This window comes from Mobula birostris, chromosome 30 (assembly GCF_030028105.1).
Source record: "Mobula birostris isolate sMobBir1 chromosome 30, sMobBir1.hap1, whole genome shotgun sequence".
Taxonomy (NCBI): domain Eukaryota; kingdom Metazoa; phylum Chordata; class Chondrichthyes; order Myliobatiformes; family Myliobatidae; genus Mobula; species Mobula birostris.
In genome coordinates this window covers 14,154,117-14,170,981 of record NC_092399.1, presented here as the reverse complement: position 1 = coordinate 14,170,981, position 16,865 = coordinate 14,154,117, and the positions used below count along the sequence as shown (strand labels likewise).

At 39.4% G+C, this 16,865-nt stretch overlaps 1 protein-coding gene across 2 annotated transcripts in view; it reads right to left on the bottom strand.

Moving 5' to 3' along the window:
* Positions 1-16,865, bottom strand: part of LOC140190589 (protein argonaute-4) — an 81,151-nt gene that overhangs the window by 12,082 nt on the left and 52,204 nt on the right. For both annotated transcript variants that reach the window (XM_072247279.1, XM_072247280.1), the window contains exons 11-16: positions 15,244-15,377; positions 14,626-14,810; positions 13,293-13,452; positions 12,173-12,263; positions 9,202-9,426; positions 8,603-8,737 (exon numbers count right to left, since the gene is read on the bottom strand). In XM_072247279.1, the coding sequence (XP_072103380.1) occupies positions 8,603-8,737; positions 9,202-9,426; positions 12,173-12,263; positions 13,293-13,452; positions 14,626-14,810; positions 15,244-15,377 (930 nt within the window). The remainder of the gene's footprint in view (positions 1-8,602; positions 8,738-9,201; positions 9,427-12,172; positions 12,264-13,292; positions 13,453-14,625; positions 14,811-15,243; positions 15,378-16,865) is intronic.

Below are 16,865 nucleotides of genomic sequence, written 5' to 3'. Positions count from 1 at the left end.
CTGAACAGCTGAGCTACATCAGCATTTTGTGTGTGTTGCTTTGGAGAGATCTATCCCATTGGTAGGACCCTCAAAGGGGGCAGTATAGTGGCATATAAATGAGAGGGGGAATCCTTCAGAGCATCAACTTCTGATCCTATCAAGATTCAATACACTGTCAACATGCCAATGAAACCACCTCCTGATTACTACGCACTGTTTGCACCAACTGAGGAAGGTCAATGTTCTCCCATAGAAACATAGCAAACCTACAGCACAATACAGGCCCTGCGGCCCACAAAGCTGCACTGAACATGTCCTTACCTTACAAAATTACCTAGGGTTACTCACAGCCCTCTAATTTTCAAAGCTCCATGTACCTATCCAGGAGTCTCTTAAAAGACCCTATCGTATCCACCTCCACCACTGTTGCCGGCAGCCCATTCCACGCACTCACCATTCTCTGTAAAAAACTTACCCCTGACATCTCCTCTGTACCTGCTTCCAAGCACCTTAAAACTGTGCCCTCTCATGCTAGCCATTTCAGCCCTGGGAAAAAGCCTCTGACTATCCACACGATCAAAGCCTCTCATCATCTTGTACACCTTTATCAGGTCACCTCTCATCCTCCGTCGCTCCAAGGAGAAAAGGCTGAGTTCACTCAACCTATTCTCATAAGGCATGCTCCCCAATCCAGGCAACATCCTGGTAATCTCCTCTGCACCCTTTCTATGGTTTCCACATCCTTGCTGTAGTGAGGCAACCAGAACTGAGCACAGTACTCCAAGTGGGGTCTGACCAGGGTCCTATATAGCTGCAACATTACCTCTTGGATCTTAAACTCAGTCCCATGATTGATGAAGGCCAATGAACCGTATGCCTTCTTAGCCACAGAGTCAACCTGCACAGCAGCTTTGATTGTCCTATGGACTCCGACCCCAAGATCCCTTTGATCTTCCCCACCGTCAAGAGTCTTACCATTAATACTATATTCTGCCATATTTGACCTACCAAAATGAACCACCTCACACTTATCTGGATTGAATTCCATCTGCCACTTCCCAGCCCAGTTTTGCATCCTATCAAAGTCCCGCTATAGCCTCTGACAGCCCTCCACACTATCCACAACACCCCCAACCTTTGTGTCATCAGCAAATTTACTAACCCATTCCTCCACTTCCTCATCCAGGTCATGAAGAGTAGGGGTCCCAGAACAGATCCCTGAGGCACACCACTGGTGACTGACTTCCATACAGAATATGACCTGTCTACAACCACTCTTTGCCTTCTGTGGGCAAGCCAGTTCTGGATCCACAAAGCAATGTCCCCTTGGATCCCATGCCTCCTTACTCTCTCAATAAGCCTTGCATGGGGTACCTTTTCAAATGCCTTGCTGAAATCCATATACACTACATCTACTGCTCAACCTTCATCAATGTGTTTAGTCACATCCTCAAAAAAATTCAATCAGGTTCATAAGGCACGACTTGCCTTTCACAAAGCCATGCTGACTATTCCTAATCATATTTGCCTCTCCAAATGTTCATAAATCCTGCCTCTCAGGATCTTCTCCATTAACTTACCAACCACTGAAGTAAGAATCACTGGTCTGTAATTTCCTGGGCTGTCTCTACTCCCTTTCTTGAATAAGGGAACAACATATGCAACCCTCCAATCCTCTCCCATGGTGATGATGCAAAGATCATTGCCAGAGGCTCAGCAATCTGCTCCCTCGCCTCCCACAGTAGCCTGGGGTACATCTCCTCTGGTCCCGATGACTTAACCAACTCAATGCTTTCCAAAAGCTCTAGCACTTTCTCTTCCTTAATATCTACATGCTCAAGCATTTCTGTCCACTGTAAGTCATCCCTACAATTGCCAAGATCCTTTTCCATAGTGAATATGGAAGCAAAGTATTCACTAAGTACCTCTGCTATCTCCTCTGGTTCCGTACACACTTTCTACTGTCACACTTGATTGGTCCTATTCTCTCACGTCTTATCCTCATGTTGAACAATAAAGGGAGGAATCAAGGAACATACCACCACTACTCACATTTGGATGGGGTGAACAGAAGAAAATTCTTACAGAACCCAGATGTGTAAATTCCAGTATGGAGAAGGTGGATTTGCCTTTGTATTGACATACAGTCTCTGCTTGTCCAATCATTTACAATAAAACCTCATTTTCAAGTGGACAAATAAAATGGAGGAAAACACAATGATAGGTTACCAGTAGAGTCAAGGATAAATTACTGTGCAAGTGCCAGGCATGTGGTAGCCAGGTTATCCCTTAGTAGGCATGTTGGGTGGGAAAGCTGGCAGGATAAAGCAGTTACTGATTGCTGTCTTTAAGGACCCTTAAGAAAACTAAGTTGACCTCTAATTCATTGACTGTTAATCTTCTTTTGCTATCTTTTGAAGTTATCCATCTGGCATCTTTATTTGCAAATATATAAGCAAATATTTATCGTTAGAAATATTTATTCATATCAGAACCTAATATTAAAACTAAAATAATTTTCTGTTATTTACTATCAATCCCATCTCTTTAGCTTTTAAAATCATGCTTTCCTTCCCATAGTTAAGCATTGCAGGAGTTGATTTCAGGTCCTCCCAGGTTATGACAAGGTTACATTCCTATCAACTGTTTGCAATCCAAATAGTTCTCAAGTCAGAAATACAATTGTGAACTGAGTTCTCAGTCAACAGAAAATGCCTGCTGACCGCAGTAGCTGGCAAATCTATTCTGGCAGTCTCCCAAGCATTTAATTGTCTGTACAGGCTGTACATAAAAGACAGATATTTGCAAGATGTTCAAAAGATGAGGAGGACCTCTACTTGTAAAATATTTATTTATGGAGCACTCTAACCAGTACTACCAATTAACTAAACATGATGACATTTCATTGGTTAATGCTTCGGGCAATTGCCCATGAAGAGAAAATATCCAACACAGGAAATGCTGCTTTTCAGTTTATACATCAGAAGCCAATGGTTTATCAGTCTGCTAGAACCAGAGTGACTGGAAATTCTTAATGTGCTGGTACATAGAATGCTGCAATTTGTAGTAACACACAATCACTGAAAGAACTTAGCAGGTCAGGAGAGAAGAGGAAAGTCAATGTTTCTGATCAAGACTCTTCACCCAGTATAAAAAGGTAGATGGAAGGGGTGAAACAAGAGCTGGCAGGTGATAAATCAATCCAGATAAAAGGGTGATAGGGAGATAGAGAGAAGAGTGAGAATGGTGTTAAAAGCTGGGAGGTGAAAGGTGGAAGTGAGAAAAAGCTGAAGATGATGAAATTTGATAGAGGGGAAGGTGAAGTATGGAATAATAGGAAGGAGGTGGGAGTGGAACCAGTGGGAGGAGGGAGGAGGTGATGGACAGATGAACAGGGTGGGGGAGGAGAAAGAAATGGGTCTTGGGGGCCAGGTAGAGCAGTTACTGGAAGTTGGAGAACTCAGTCCTCATGCTACCAGGTTGCCATGCAGAATACAAGATGCTGCTCTTCTCATATGCATTTCACCGCAACCCAGCAGTGAAGGAGGCTGTGGGAATAGGAAGGAAAATTAAAATGGTTGGCAACCGGGGATATAGACTGGTATAGTATACAGAACAAAGGTTCTCAGCAAAATGAAAAAGTAATTAGCTTTAAATGCCTATTTAAAAATAAAATATAAACATCAACTGTAAAAGAGAGACGAGAGCGGATATTGGACCACTAGAAATGCCTACGTAGTAATGGAGGACAACAAAATGGCTGATGAACTGAATAAGTATTTTGCAATAGCCTTCACTGTGGAAGACACTAGCAGTATGGTGGAAGATCCAGGTGTCAGTGGTCATGAAATGTGTGAAGTTACTATAATTAAACAGAAGGTTCTTGGAAAACAGAAAGGACTGAAGGTAGGTAAGTCACCTGAAGGTAGATAAGAAGAAAAATGTGAGCTGCCTTAATGACTATCACCCGGTAGCACTCACATCTACAGTGATGAAATGCTTTGAGAGGTTGGTTATGACTAGAATGAACTCCCGCCTCAGAAAGGACCTGGGCCCATTGTAATTTGCCTATCGCCACAATAGGTCAACGTCAGATACAATCCCAATGGCTCTTCACACGGCTTTAGACCACCTGGACAACACAAACACCTACGTCAGGATGCTGTTCATCGACTATGGCACAGCATTTAATACCATCATTCCCACAATCCTGATTGAGAAATTGCAGAACCTGGGCCTCCGTACCTCCCTCTTCAATTGGATCCTTGACTTCCTAACCAGAAGATCACAATTTGTGCAGATTGGTTGTTTAAAAAAGGATCGAAAAGTAATCCAGGAAATTATAGGCCGGTAAGTTTAACGTCGGTAGTAGGTAAGTTATTGGAGGGAATACTAAGAGACAGAATCTACAAGCGTTTGGATTGACAGGGACTTATTAGGGAGAGTCAACATGGCTTTGTGCTTGGTAGGTCATGTTTGACCAATCTATTGGAGTTTTTCGAGGAGGTTACCTGGAAAGTGGATGAAGGGAAGGCAGTGGATATTGTCTACATGGACTTCAGTAAGGCCTTTGACAAGGTCCCGCATGGGAGGTTAGTTAGGAGAATTCAGTCGCTAGGTATACATGGAGAGGTGGTAAATTGGATTAGGCATTGGCTCAATGGAAGAAGCCAAAGAGTGGTAGTAGAGAATTGCTTCTCTGAGTGGAGGCCTGTGACTAGTGGTGTGCCACAGGGATCAGTGCTGGGTCCATTGTTATTTGTCATCTATATCAATGATCTGGATGATAATATGCTAAATTGGATCAGCAAATTTGCTGATGATACAAAGATTGGAGGTGTAGTAGACAGAGAGGAAGGTTTTCAGAGCCTGCAGAGGGACTTGAACCAGCTGGAAAAAATGGGCTGAAAAATGGCGGATGAAGTTTAATACAGACAAGTCTGAGGTATTGCACGTTGGAAGGACAAACCAAGGTAGAACATACAGGGTTAATGGTAAGGCACTGAGGAGTGCAGTGGAACAGAGGGATCTGGGAATACAGATACAAAATTCCCTAAAGGTGGTGTCACAGGTAGATAGGGTGGTAAAAAGAGCTTTTGGTACATTGGCCTTTATTAATCAAAGTATTGACTATAAGAGCTGGAATGTTATGATGAGGTTGTATAAGGCATTGGTGAGGCCGAATCTGGAGTATTGTGTTCAGTTTTGGTCACCAAATTACAGGAAGGATATAAATAAGGTTGAAAGAGTGCAGAGAAGGTTTACAAGGATGTTGCCAGGACTTGAGAAACTCAGTTACAGAGAAAGGTTGAATAGGTTAGGACTTTATTCCCTGGAGCGTAGAAAAATGAGCAGAGATTTGATAGAGGTATATAAAATTATGATGGGTATAGATAGAGTTAATGCAAGCAGGCTTTTTCCACTGAGGTAAGGGGAGAAAAAAACCAGAGGACATGGGTTAAGGGTGAGGGGGGAAAAGTTTAATGGGAACATTGGGGGGACTTCTTCACAGAGAGAGTGGTGGGAGTACGGAATGAGCTGCCAGATGAGGTGGTAAATGCGGGTTCTTTTTTAACATTTAAGAATAAATTGGACAGATACATGGATGGGAGGTGTATGGAGGGATATGGTCCATGTGCAGGTCAGTGGGACTAGGCAGAAAATGGTTCGGCACAGCCAATAAGGGCCAAAAGGCCTGTTTCTGTGCTGTAGTTTCTATGGTTTCTATTGTGATAACATCTTCTCTTCACTGACAATCCACACTGGTGCACCTCAGGGGTGTGTGCTTACCCCACTGCTCTACTCTCTATATACCCATGACTGTTTGACTAGGCATAGCTCAAATATCATTTCTAAATTTGCTGACAATACAACCATTGTTGGTAGAATCTCAGGTGGTGACGAGAGAGCGTACAGGAGTGAGATATGCCAACTAGTGAAGTGGTGTCGCAGCCACAACCTGGCACTCAACATCAGTAAGACGAAAGAGTTGATTGTGGACTTCAGGAAGGGTAAGATGAAGAAACACATACCAATCCTCATAGAGGGATCAGAAGCGGAGAGAGTGAGCAGTTTCTTGGGTGTCAAGATCTCTGAGGATCTAACGTGGACCCAACTTATTGATGCAGTTAAAAAGATAAGACAGAGACTTTACTTCATTAGGAGTTTGAAGAGTCAACAAAAACACTTAAAAACTTCTATAGACGTACTGTGGAGAGCATTCTGACAAGCTGCATCACTGTCTTGTATGGGGAGAGGGGCTACTGCACAGGACTGAAAGAAGCTGCAGAGGGTTGTAAATTTAGTTGGATCCATCTTGGGTACTAGCTTACAAAGTACCCAGGACATCTTCAAAGGGTGGTATCTCAACAAAGCAGTGTTCATTATTAAGGACCTCCAGCATCCAGGGCATGCCCTTTTCTCACTATTACCATCAGGGAGGAGGTACAGAAGCCTGAAGGCACACACTCAGCGATTCAGGAACAGCTTCTTCCCCTCTGCCATCCGATTCCTAAATGGACATTGAACCCTTGGACACTACCTCACTTTTTAAAATATATAGTATTTTTATTTTTGCACTATTTTTAATCTATTCAATATACGTATACTGTAATTAATTTACTTATTTATTATTATTTTATTGGTTTTTTTTCTTCTATATTATGTATTGCATTGAACTGCTGCTGCTAAGTTAACAAATTTTACGTCACATGCCAGTGATAATAAACCTGATTCTGGATCAGATGGTGTACACCCCAGAGTTCTGAAAGAGGGTGGCTGAAGAGATTGTGGAGTTGTTAGTAATGATCTTTCAAAACTCACTAGATTTTGGAATGGTTCCAGAAGGCTGGAAAATTGCAAATGTCACTCCACTCTTCAAGAAGGGAGAGAGACAGAAGAAATGAAACTACAGGTCAATTAGTCTGACGTCAGTGGTTGGGAAGACATTGGAGTCGATTATTAAGGATGAGGTCTCAGGGTATACTTGGAGGCACATGATAAAATAGGCTTTAGTCAACATGGTTTCCTCAAGGAAAAATCTTGCCTGGCAAATTTGTTGGAATTCTTTGAAGAAATAACAAGCAGGATAGACAAAGGAGAATTGCTTGATGTCGTGTACTTGGACTTTCAGAAGGCCCTTGACAACTCAATCGCACGACTGATGAAGGCCAATGCACCGTATGCCTTCTTAACCACAGAGTCAACCTGCACAGCAGCTTTAAGTGCCCAATGGACTCGGTCCCCAAGATCCCTCTGATCCTCCAGACTGCCAAGAGTCTTACCATTAATACTATATTCCGCCACCTTATTTGACCTACCAAAATGAACCACCTCACACTTATCTGGGTTGAACTCCATCTGCCATTTTTCAGCCCCGTTTTGCATCCTATCAATGTCCCACTGTAACCTCTGACAGCCCTCCACACTATCCACAACACCTCCAACCTTTGTGTCATCAGCAAGCTTACAAACCTAACCCTCCACTTCCTCATCCAGGTCATTTATAAAAATCATGAAGAGTAGGGGTCCCAGAACTGATCCCTGAGGCACACCACTGGTCACCGGCCTCCATGCAGAATATGACCCGTCTACAACCACTCTTTGCCTTCTATGGGCAAGCCAGTTCTGGATCCACAAAGCAATGTCCCCTTGGATTCCATGCCTCCTTACTTTACTAGATGGGCTGAATGGCCTAGTTCTACTCCTCTGTCTTATGGTCTAATGGAAGTTCATGAAAATGATTCCACAATTAAATAGCTTGTCATATGAAGAACGTTTGATGGTTCTGGGCCTGTATTCACTACAATTCAGAAGACTGAGGTGTGACCTCATTACAACCTATCAAATGATGAAAGGCCTTGATAGAGTGGATATGGCGGGAGAGTCCATACTGACCAGAGGATACAGCCTCAAAATAGAGGGGCGTCCTTTTAGAATGGAGATGAGGAGAGAGTTCTTCAGCCAGCGAGTAGTGAATCTGTGGAATTCTTTGCCCCAAGCAGCTTTGGAGGCCAAGTCTTTATGTATTATTTAAGGCAGAGGCTGACAGATTCTAGATTGGTCAGGGTGTGAAGGGATATGGGGAGAAGACAATAGATTGGGGTTGAGAGGAAAATTGGATCAGCCATGATAACGCCATGGGCCAAATAGCCTGAATTTGCTCTTATATGGTCTTATAAAGAGAGCATTCATTATTTAAAAACAAATACCAGGCCATCAATGGAAAATAAAAGTCTATGAAAAGAAAACTAGTGTAGTTTCATTCACTGTTTAACAATATTATCCTTTTTTTTCCTGTAGAAAAGAAAACATTTATATTAGGAAGTCTTAGATTTCCAGCAAGTTTGTTTAAAAAAAATGCAGGGCAGGATTGTGATTTGTAGACTATTAAATTTTGGAAGCTTCACTGTGGTGCTACAATCTAGCTTCACACCTGCAGAATTTCCAGGTGGTGTCATGAAAAAGTGATCAGATGGGAACAATAGGTTGTTCATCTGCTTCACCAATACTCCTATGTAGTTGGGTTAAGCAAATGATAATTCTTGTGGTGTACAAATGAATTTCAGAACTACAGGTGCATTTACCCAAACTGTAACAATTTGCATTCTAGAACACTTACCCTTTCACTTCTGTCAGCACAGAATAGTCGAGTATGGTGTCGTTTTTGAACAACAAGGTACGTTATGCCAGGTCTGTAGTCTTCCTCTAAACTAATACAGGCTTTTCGAATAGCAATAAGCTCAGGCCAGGCAACCTAAGTTCAAGTTTAAATAAGAATAAAATTACACAACTGAAACAGCAGGAACATTTAATTGATTTCAACATTATTGCCATTAGTTAACTTTTCAGTATTATTTTCACACCCCACAACCCACCACACTTTCAGTAACAACCTATGTAAAATGTCCACAAGTACTCAATGTAAAAGTAGAGCAGTCCAATCCAGTCAAATTATTCTTCCAAGCTAAGTGAGCTGCTTTCAAGCCTTCAAAACCAAATGTTAATCATTTCAAGGACTTGTCTATTTCAGTTCAGCTATTGGTTGAATTATTGTGAAGCAAAGCAAGATAATGAGATGCTTCCCTCCAAAACAATCAACACAGACAAGAAAAGCCGCAGATATATGGCTCAGTCTAAAGTACACAGTTGCAGAGATTTATCAATGTTGGAAAACGCAATAAGTGATTCAGAAAGCACCCCAATAACACAAATACAAACCTGTTTCATTTGCCCTTCAGATACTCCACCCCTGTAGTAGATGATACGTGTAGGCTTGAAGCGAGTTGACTTGTAAAACTGAATTAGAAGCTCACGCACCATGTTGGACAGATCCTGGATTACTTCTTGACTGAAGAGAAGGTCCTGAGATGTTTCTTGCCTTGATGTCTGCACACGCACTGTTGCACAGTATCGACTGGGATGTCCATCCATACTACCAACCACCTAGAAAACAAATGAACTAAAATCAATATTGCAGCTCTGAGGGACAAACCCTATCTTCATTTTAGAGACAACTGAAGGAAGAAAAATTTTCTTTGAATACTATGTTATTAATGGAATATACAGTGCCCATAAAAAGCATTCACCCCTCCTTATAAGTTTTCATATTTTGTTATTTTACAACATTGAATCACAGTGGATTTAGTTTGACTTTTTTGACATTGATCACAAAATAAAACTTTCATGTCAAAGTGAAAACAAATTTCTACAAATTGGGTCTAAATTTATTTAAAATTATTAAACACAAAACAATTGATTGCATAATTACTCACCCCCCTTCAAGTCAATATTTAGAAGATGCATCTTTGGCAGCAATTTCAGCTGCGTGGATTGGTCTCTATCAGCTTTGCACATCTGGACACTATAATTTTTCCTCATTCGTCTTTACAAAACTGCTCAAGCACTGTCAGATTGCATGGGGATCATGAACAAACAGCCCTTTTTAAGTCCAGCCCCAAATTCTCAATTGGATTGAAGTCTAGACTCTGACTTGGCTGCTCCAGCACATAACTTTGTTGTTTTTAAGCCATTCCTGTGTAGCTTTGGTTTTATGCCAAGTCACAGTTCTCTTGCAGACTGCATCAGGTTTTGCTCCAGGCTGCATTCATTTTACCCTCTACCTTCACAAGCCTTCCAAGGCCTGCTGCAGTGAAGTATCCCCACAGCATGATGCAGCTACCACCATGCTTCACGGTAGGGATGGTATGTTTTTGATGATGTGCAGGGTTTGGCTTATGCCAAACATAGCATTCAGTCTGATGGCCAAAAAGCTCAATTTTGGTTTCATCCAACCATAGAATGTTCTTCTAGCTGACTTCAGAGTTTCCTACATGCGTTCTGGCAAACTAGTCGAGATGTCATGAGAGTTTTTCCCCCAGCAGTGGCTTTCTCTTTGCCACTCTTCCATAAAGCTGTGCCAGGTGAAGCACTCGGGCAACAGTTGTTGTATGTGGAGTCTCTCCCATCTCAGCCACTGAAACTTGTAACTCCTCCAGAGCTGACATAGGTGGCCTCCCTCACTAGTCCACTTCTTGCACAGTCACACAGATTTTGAGGACAGCTTGCTTTTGGCAGATTTACAGCTGTGCCCTATTCTTCTCATTTCTTGATGATTGACTTAACTGTAGTCCAAGAGATATTCAGTGTCTTAGATACAAAAAATTTTTCCACATTCCGATTTGTGCTTTTCAATAACCAATTTGTGGAGTTACTTGGAGTGTTCTTTTGTCTTCATGGTGTAGTTTTTGACAAGATACTGAAATCACCAGCAGCTGGAGCTTTCAGATACAAGTGTATTTTTACTACAGTCAATTGAAACACCTTGACTGCACACAGGTCTCCAAAAACAGATCTCCATTTAACTAATTATGTGACTTCTAAAACCAACTGACTGCACCAGTGATGATCTGGTGCGTTATATTAAAGGGGATGAATACTCATGCAATCAATTGTTCTGTGTTTTATATTTGTAATTAGTTTAGATCACTTTGTAGAGATCGGTTTTCAATTTGACACAGGAGTCTTTTTCTGTTGATCAGTGCCAAAAAAAAAAACAAATCAAATCCACTGTGATTCAATGTTGCAAAGCAATAAAACATGAAAACTTCCAAGGGGAGTGAACACTTTTTAAAGGCACTGTATATATGTGCCAATGTCTTAGGCACATATATATTAATAGATAGGGTGCCCAAGACTTTTGCATACTACTGCAACAAATTTATGTATTGCACTGTACTGCTGTTGCTGAAAAAAAACTCATGATGTATGTGATGAGAAACCTTCTGATGTGGGTCTCTATTGTGGACTGAGAGTGGGAAGGGGGCAGGGAGAGGGGAATCATGGTTGGTTAAAGGAGAAGGGAGAGGGAAGCACCAGAGGGACATTCTGTAATGATCATTAAACCAATTGCTTAGAAGCAAATAACCTTACTTGGTGTCTAAGGATTGGTTGTGTCTGCACTCTCACCACCCCCCTCCCGCAGCACTCAACCCTTGCCATTCCCAACATCCTTTGCTCCCACCAGACTTACAAACTCACTCTCCACTCCACATTGACAAATACAGTACCGTGCAAAAGACTTGGGCACCCTAGCTACATATATGTGCCTAAAACTTTTGCACAGTCCTGCATGAAATATAATGACCATTTACCCAGTATGAAGACTTACTTTAAAAAAAAGTCATTCTCAAGCTACAAAACATACTTGCTTTTACCCTTCTCTCAACTCTCCTCACGCCAGGAGTCAATTGCACAACAGCTGGTTGATTCCATAGGTAGATGTTATTGTGTTACCTGTATTTCTCCCACTACAGAGACCCAAATAATTGTCAGCTGGCAATCTGACTGTGGAGAGGACTATAAGCTGGCATCTCCTGCTAACAAGTGCATGGCAATCAGTGATCAAGATTACAACTGGTTGCTCGAAGAGTAATGGCTTTCTTCTGACAATAATTCCATAATGACATTGTAACACTTTTTTTTAAAAACTAAGGTGGCGTTCTGGCTGAATTTTCTCTACATGACTGTCTGTGCAAGGTTAAGAATATCCAAGTTTACATGGTTGCATTCTGAGCAGTCTCTAACAGTGTTTCAGGTTAATCAATATTTCTCCCCCCAACCCCCTGCCCACACCCGCCCCCCACCCGAGCTGGCAGACTTACTTAGTTTCCGACTATCAAATTGAACTTACTGCAGCAATTGAGGGTTTCTTGCCATCTCCAGCTGGTGGGTGTGTGACATCAGCTCCCAAGAAGATGACTGGTTGCTGGAATACAGATGGTCTATGTACAACAAAAATTTCCATCTTTTAAAATGTAACACTAAGAGTCAACAGTGAAGTAACTGATGGGTATAATCTAAGGAATTATCATTAAGATTCAAGATTGTTTAACGTAATTTCCAGTATACAAGTTCAAAGGAAAACAAAATAATTGTTACTCCGGATTTGATGCAGTATCAAAAAACACAATAAAGAATAATGAGAACATAATAAACATAAATAAATTAAATAGCTTATATACATTGATTGTATGCCCATAAAGTGACACTAGGCACTGGAGTGAATACATGTATCGTGGCTCAGAGAGGATATTATAAATTAGTGGTGGTGGGGGTGTGTGGAGGGGTAGGGTAGTGGTTGGATTTAGCAAATTATTAAAGATATGTACCCTCCCTACCCCCATTGGATACTGTCAATCAATTAGAATAACACGCTTTTTGGTGTTTAAAGTGCAATTGTGATGCAGACATAATTGTAGAAAATAACAAAGGAGCTGCACTCTCTTTGGTTTTACATGCTTACAAATCTAATAAATGTTTGAAACTATTGACATTAGAAGTGTTCTTTTCAGCATGGTGGCAAAGAGGAATGAATAAAATTGTATAAAGAAAATAAAAATGAATCATACAATTAGTTTTCAGCATTCTTCCCAAATACAAATTTCCCTCACTAACTTTTTAAACATTTATTTAGTATGATTTAAAAATATCTAGATTGAATGTACAGAGTTACCAGGTTACTTTATTTGGGAATGCAACCTTATTTTGTTTCTATTTGTTTATTACTATTGTTTTACATTTCACAGTTGTCCTGCTCAATGTTTCTCATTAAACTAACAATATTAGTGTTCTGTCATTACAAATATATTTTTGACTTAGAACTGCTATGTTGGTCTTTGCACATGAATGAACTTCAAAGGTATCATGTGGAAAACAACTTAATAGGAATAGACATTACGTAAAACACTTTATATAGCTACACAAGTTATTAAAATGAAAAGTAATATGAAAATAATGCAGATAGAACTCACCGCTGGTGAGGTACGAGGACATTATTTATTCCACCAAGTTTTGCATTAATCTTCAAGCAAAGATTTGATAATGTCTGGGGGGATGTTTTGACTACATTCTTCACCTGAACACACTGTGTGGCCATTCCCAACAACGTGTCTCCCACACGTTTTACTTCAGCTGAAGACAAGTACATAAACATTTTAAGATGAAGTCTTCTGCAGGAACATCCAACTTGAAACTTTTCCAAACTAGGAAAGCTTTCGGTTGACTCTAATAATTTTAAATTACATATGGATGTCTTTGAGAATATATTTAAAAAAATCACAAACCATTGGAGGAATTCAGCAAGTCAAGCAGCACCTGTGGAGGCAAAGTGAGAGTTAATGTTTCAGGTTGAGACCTTGCATCAGGACCTAGAATCCATTATGATATAGGATCTCAACTTGAAATGTCAACTATCCCTTTACCTCAACAGAAGCCGCCTGACCCGCCAAGTTCCTCTAGTAGGTTGCTTTTTTGTTTCAGATCTTGTATATAATCTCCTGTATCTCCATATCTTGCGAAATATTTTATTTTTGAGCATGTAAAAACCTTGCAGAATGATTTTGTTTCAAGAAATTTTTACAGTTGTGATCATTAAATATTAATTACATGATATGGTTTTATTTCTGTTTTTTGTGAGTAAGATGTATTAGACTATAATGGTACTGAACACCAACATAACAAGGAGATGAAATGATCAAATAGAAATATTTCAGAGAGCTTAACAATCCCCTGAATAAAGCAAGTCTGGATGAAAAATAATTAGTCCAGAGATGGAAGACTAAACCTAGAGAATTTAACTTCAAGTATGCCATCCAATTAGGTACTTCATTATACAGAATGATGTTACATTATTGTTTAGAAGTTTCTAACTTTTCAACTTAATACACGGTACAAATATTATTGCACAAAAGGAAAAGCTAACAATTTACCAAAAGATCCTTACAAAATTACTAACTGTTTTGTGGATAGTACTCCAAGTTGAATACCTTTTGAACGTGGATTTCCTACTCTTTATTTTAAAAAAACCCTGCTTGATGGGAAACTCATGGTATGAAGATTTTGCAGATATGTTAACACTGCACAAAACCCAAAAGTTACGATAAACCAAAGCATTCCCATAAATGTCTGTTACTGTTCTAACTTGCCTTTTAGATAAATTGAGATGACTATAGAGCTGAAAAGCAAATGGTTTGATCATTTCTGCATTTAAAGTTAATCTATTTTGACTCCATTAGCACCCAAACACTACCTTGTAATGTAATACCCACTGGAGTTATTGTTACATAATACTCATTACACACATACCATAAACAGGAGTCTTCCCAGGGAGGATGACTACAATCAATTGCAGACCAACATAAGTCATCTTCAAGTGCTTAAACATCGGTTCTACACTGTCTGCACCTTGTGCATATTTACAGAAACATGGCTGACCCTGAATAGGCATTCCAGCATCTTTGGAAATTTTACGTAGTTGATCAGTAAAATTCCTAAAGGAGAAAGAAGAAACAGTAAAAAAATAAAATAAAAAATCAAGCAGCACAAGTTATTTTTTTAATGCTTTGCATCTGCACTCGCAAGATAATTTGAAATTGCGCAAAAAAATTACCACCACCCATTAAATGTTTCAACTCATTTCAGTTAAAATAATTCCCTTTTTTCTTAATAAAAATGAGAATTTTAAAAACAAATTTGAAATAGATAATCTTTTTCAAAAGGTATTAATGTAAATAAAAATGATATTTAGAACAGGTATATTTTAATTCAAAACTTAATCACGCAAAGTACAGAAAACCATATATTGAAATGAAACTATTAACCCAGTTTTTTGGGGAAAAAAATGCTCTTTTCTATTTTTGACATTGGTGCTTTCCAACAAATCTAGCAATGAATACTTCATTGTGTAAATGAAAGGATCCTTACTTTAGAACTTCCTCCCGGCACTGTTTCTGTGGTGCAAAGCAGGCAACTGCCCAGACTTTAATCTCAATGCCAGCATAGAACTGTTTGCCTCTCATGTCCCATACCCCCTGGTTTGGGGTAGCAACAGTCTTATTCTGAAATAAATGCACAGGGGTTGGGAAGGTGAAAAGAAACCTGTTAAAGACAATTAACAATTACATCTTAATAGAAAGATTACTTCTGTTTCTTTGCACTATTCCTACTGTGAACTGCAAAATATAAATGGAAAATTACTTCCAAAGATGTGAAATTAAGATCATCTAGAATAATTGATATAATCTAGTCAATGTGACTCTTTAATGGCCATCAGCTATCCATTTTTTGTTTTGGAATGTCATACATGCTTAGCACAGCAAGCATCATATTGAACTCCAATATGAATTACAAATACCAATTCCCAAAATCCTTAGATGGTATATTATCGAGCAAATTTCTATTTGTTTTACAGTAGAGCATGAAATGTGCAAAAAGTCAGCTAGCCAAACATAAAGGATTAAGAAATTATTTCTAAAACAGGTTACTACTTAAATATGAACACTATAACAATTCTAATTGAATCTATTAATTCTGTAAATAAACCAATTAAATCTTAGCTCTGCTGCAAACAAACCCATCAACTTAAAATGCAAAATAGTATTTATACCAATTCATGAAGAATCAAGGTATACTACTATCCATGTAGAATAATCCTCATTCTTCAAATAAATTGCCTCCACCTACCATGGGATAGAGTGCCCAAATCCAATCATGGAAAACTTCCCTCTCCCCCACCCAATTCCACCCATAAATAAACAGTCCCCTTGGAAGGTTTCAGCCAGAATCTTTTCATTCCCATGTACAATTGTTAGGATCCTACACAGCCATCTTCAGTTCTTTGGACCAGAAGAGGAAAGTATTGTAGGGTAAAGCAATGAAATTTCAATGCCCTTTCCTCTACACAGAGGGAATTATTCTTCTGATCTTTTTGATAGACTGTTGGTAAAGAATTCAGAAATAAATGTTAACAGTAAATATGGACATAGACTGGAATGTTATTCAATATCAAAGTTACTACAATACAGCAAAATCAAATATATTGTTAAGCAAAGTCAAAGTACAGATATAGCCTCTGCAAAATATAGAATATACTTGAGAATTTTGTACAAATAAGGGCTACAATGCAAAAAAAAAACCCCACAAATAAATAATTGTATTGTTGTGGTCAGAGTGCTATCTATGAAGAAAATGTGAAATATTTTGAGAAGCATGCCAGCTGTCCCTGTTCTACTACTATAAGTGTTTCCTCTTCATACACCATGATTAAAAATAAGTCCCACAAAACAGGGTTTGCAGTATCATTTACATTTCAATATTTCAGTGTCATGAAGATTAAAAAAAGGAAAAGTAGGAGTAATTTATTCCACCATTCAAATAAGATCATTCAGTTCTAATTTTTTTTATTTCCCTTACTGTCCAAACTCTTATCAATCACACAGAATTTAAAAGATCCACAGTCTTCAGCGAGAATCCCCATCTCCATCCAACATGATCATCCTACAATTCCTTTACCTAAGATTACAAGGGCAAGGAAATGAGCCTCTCAG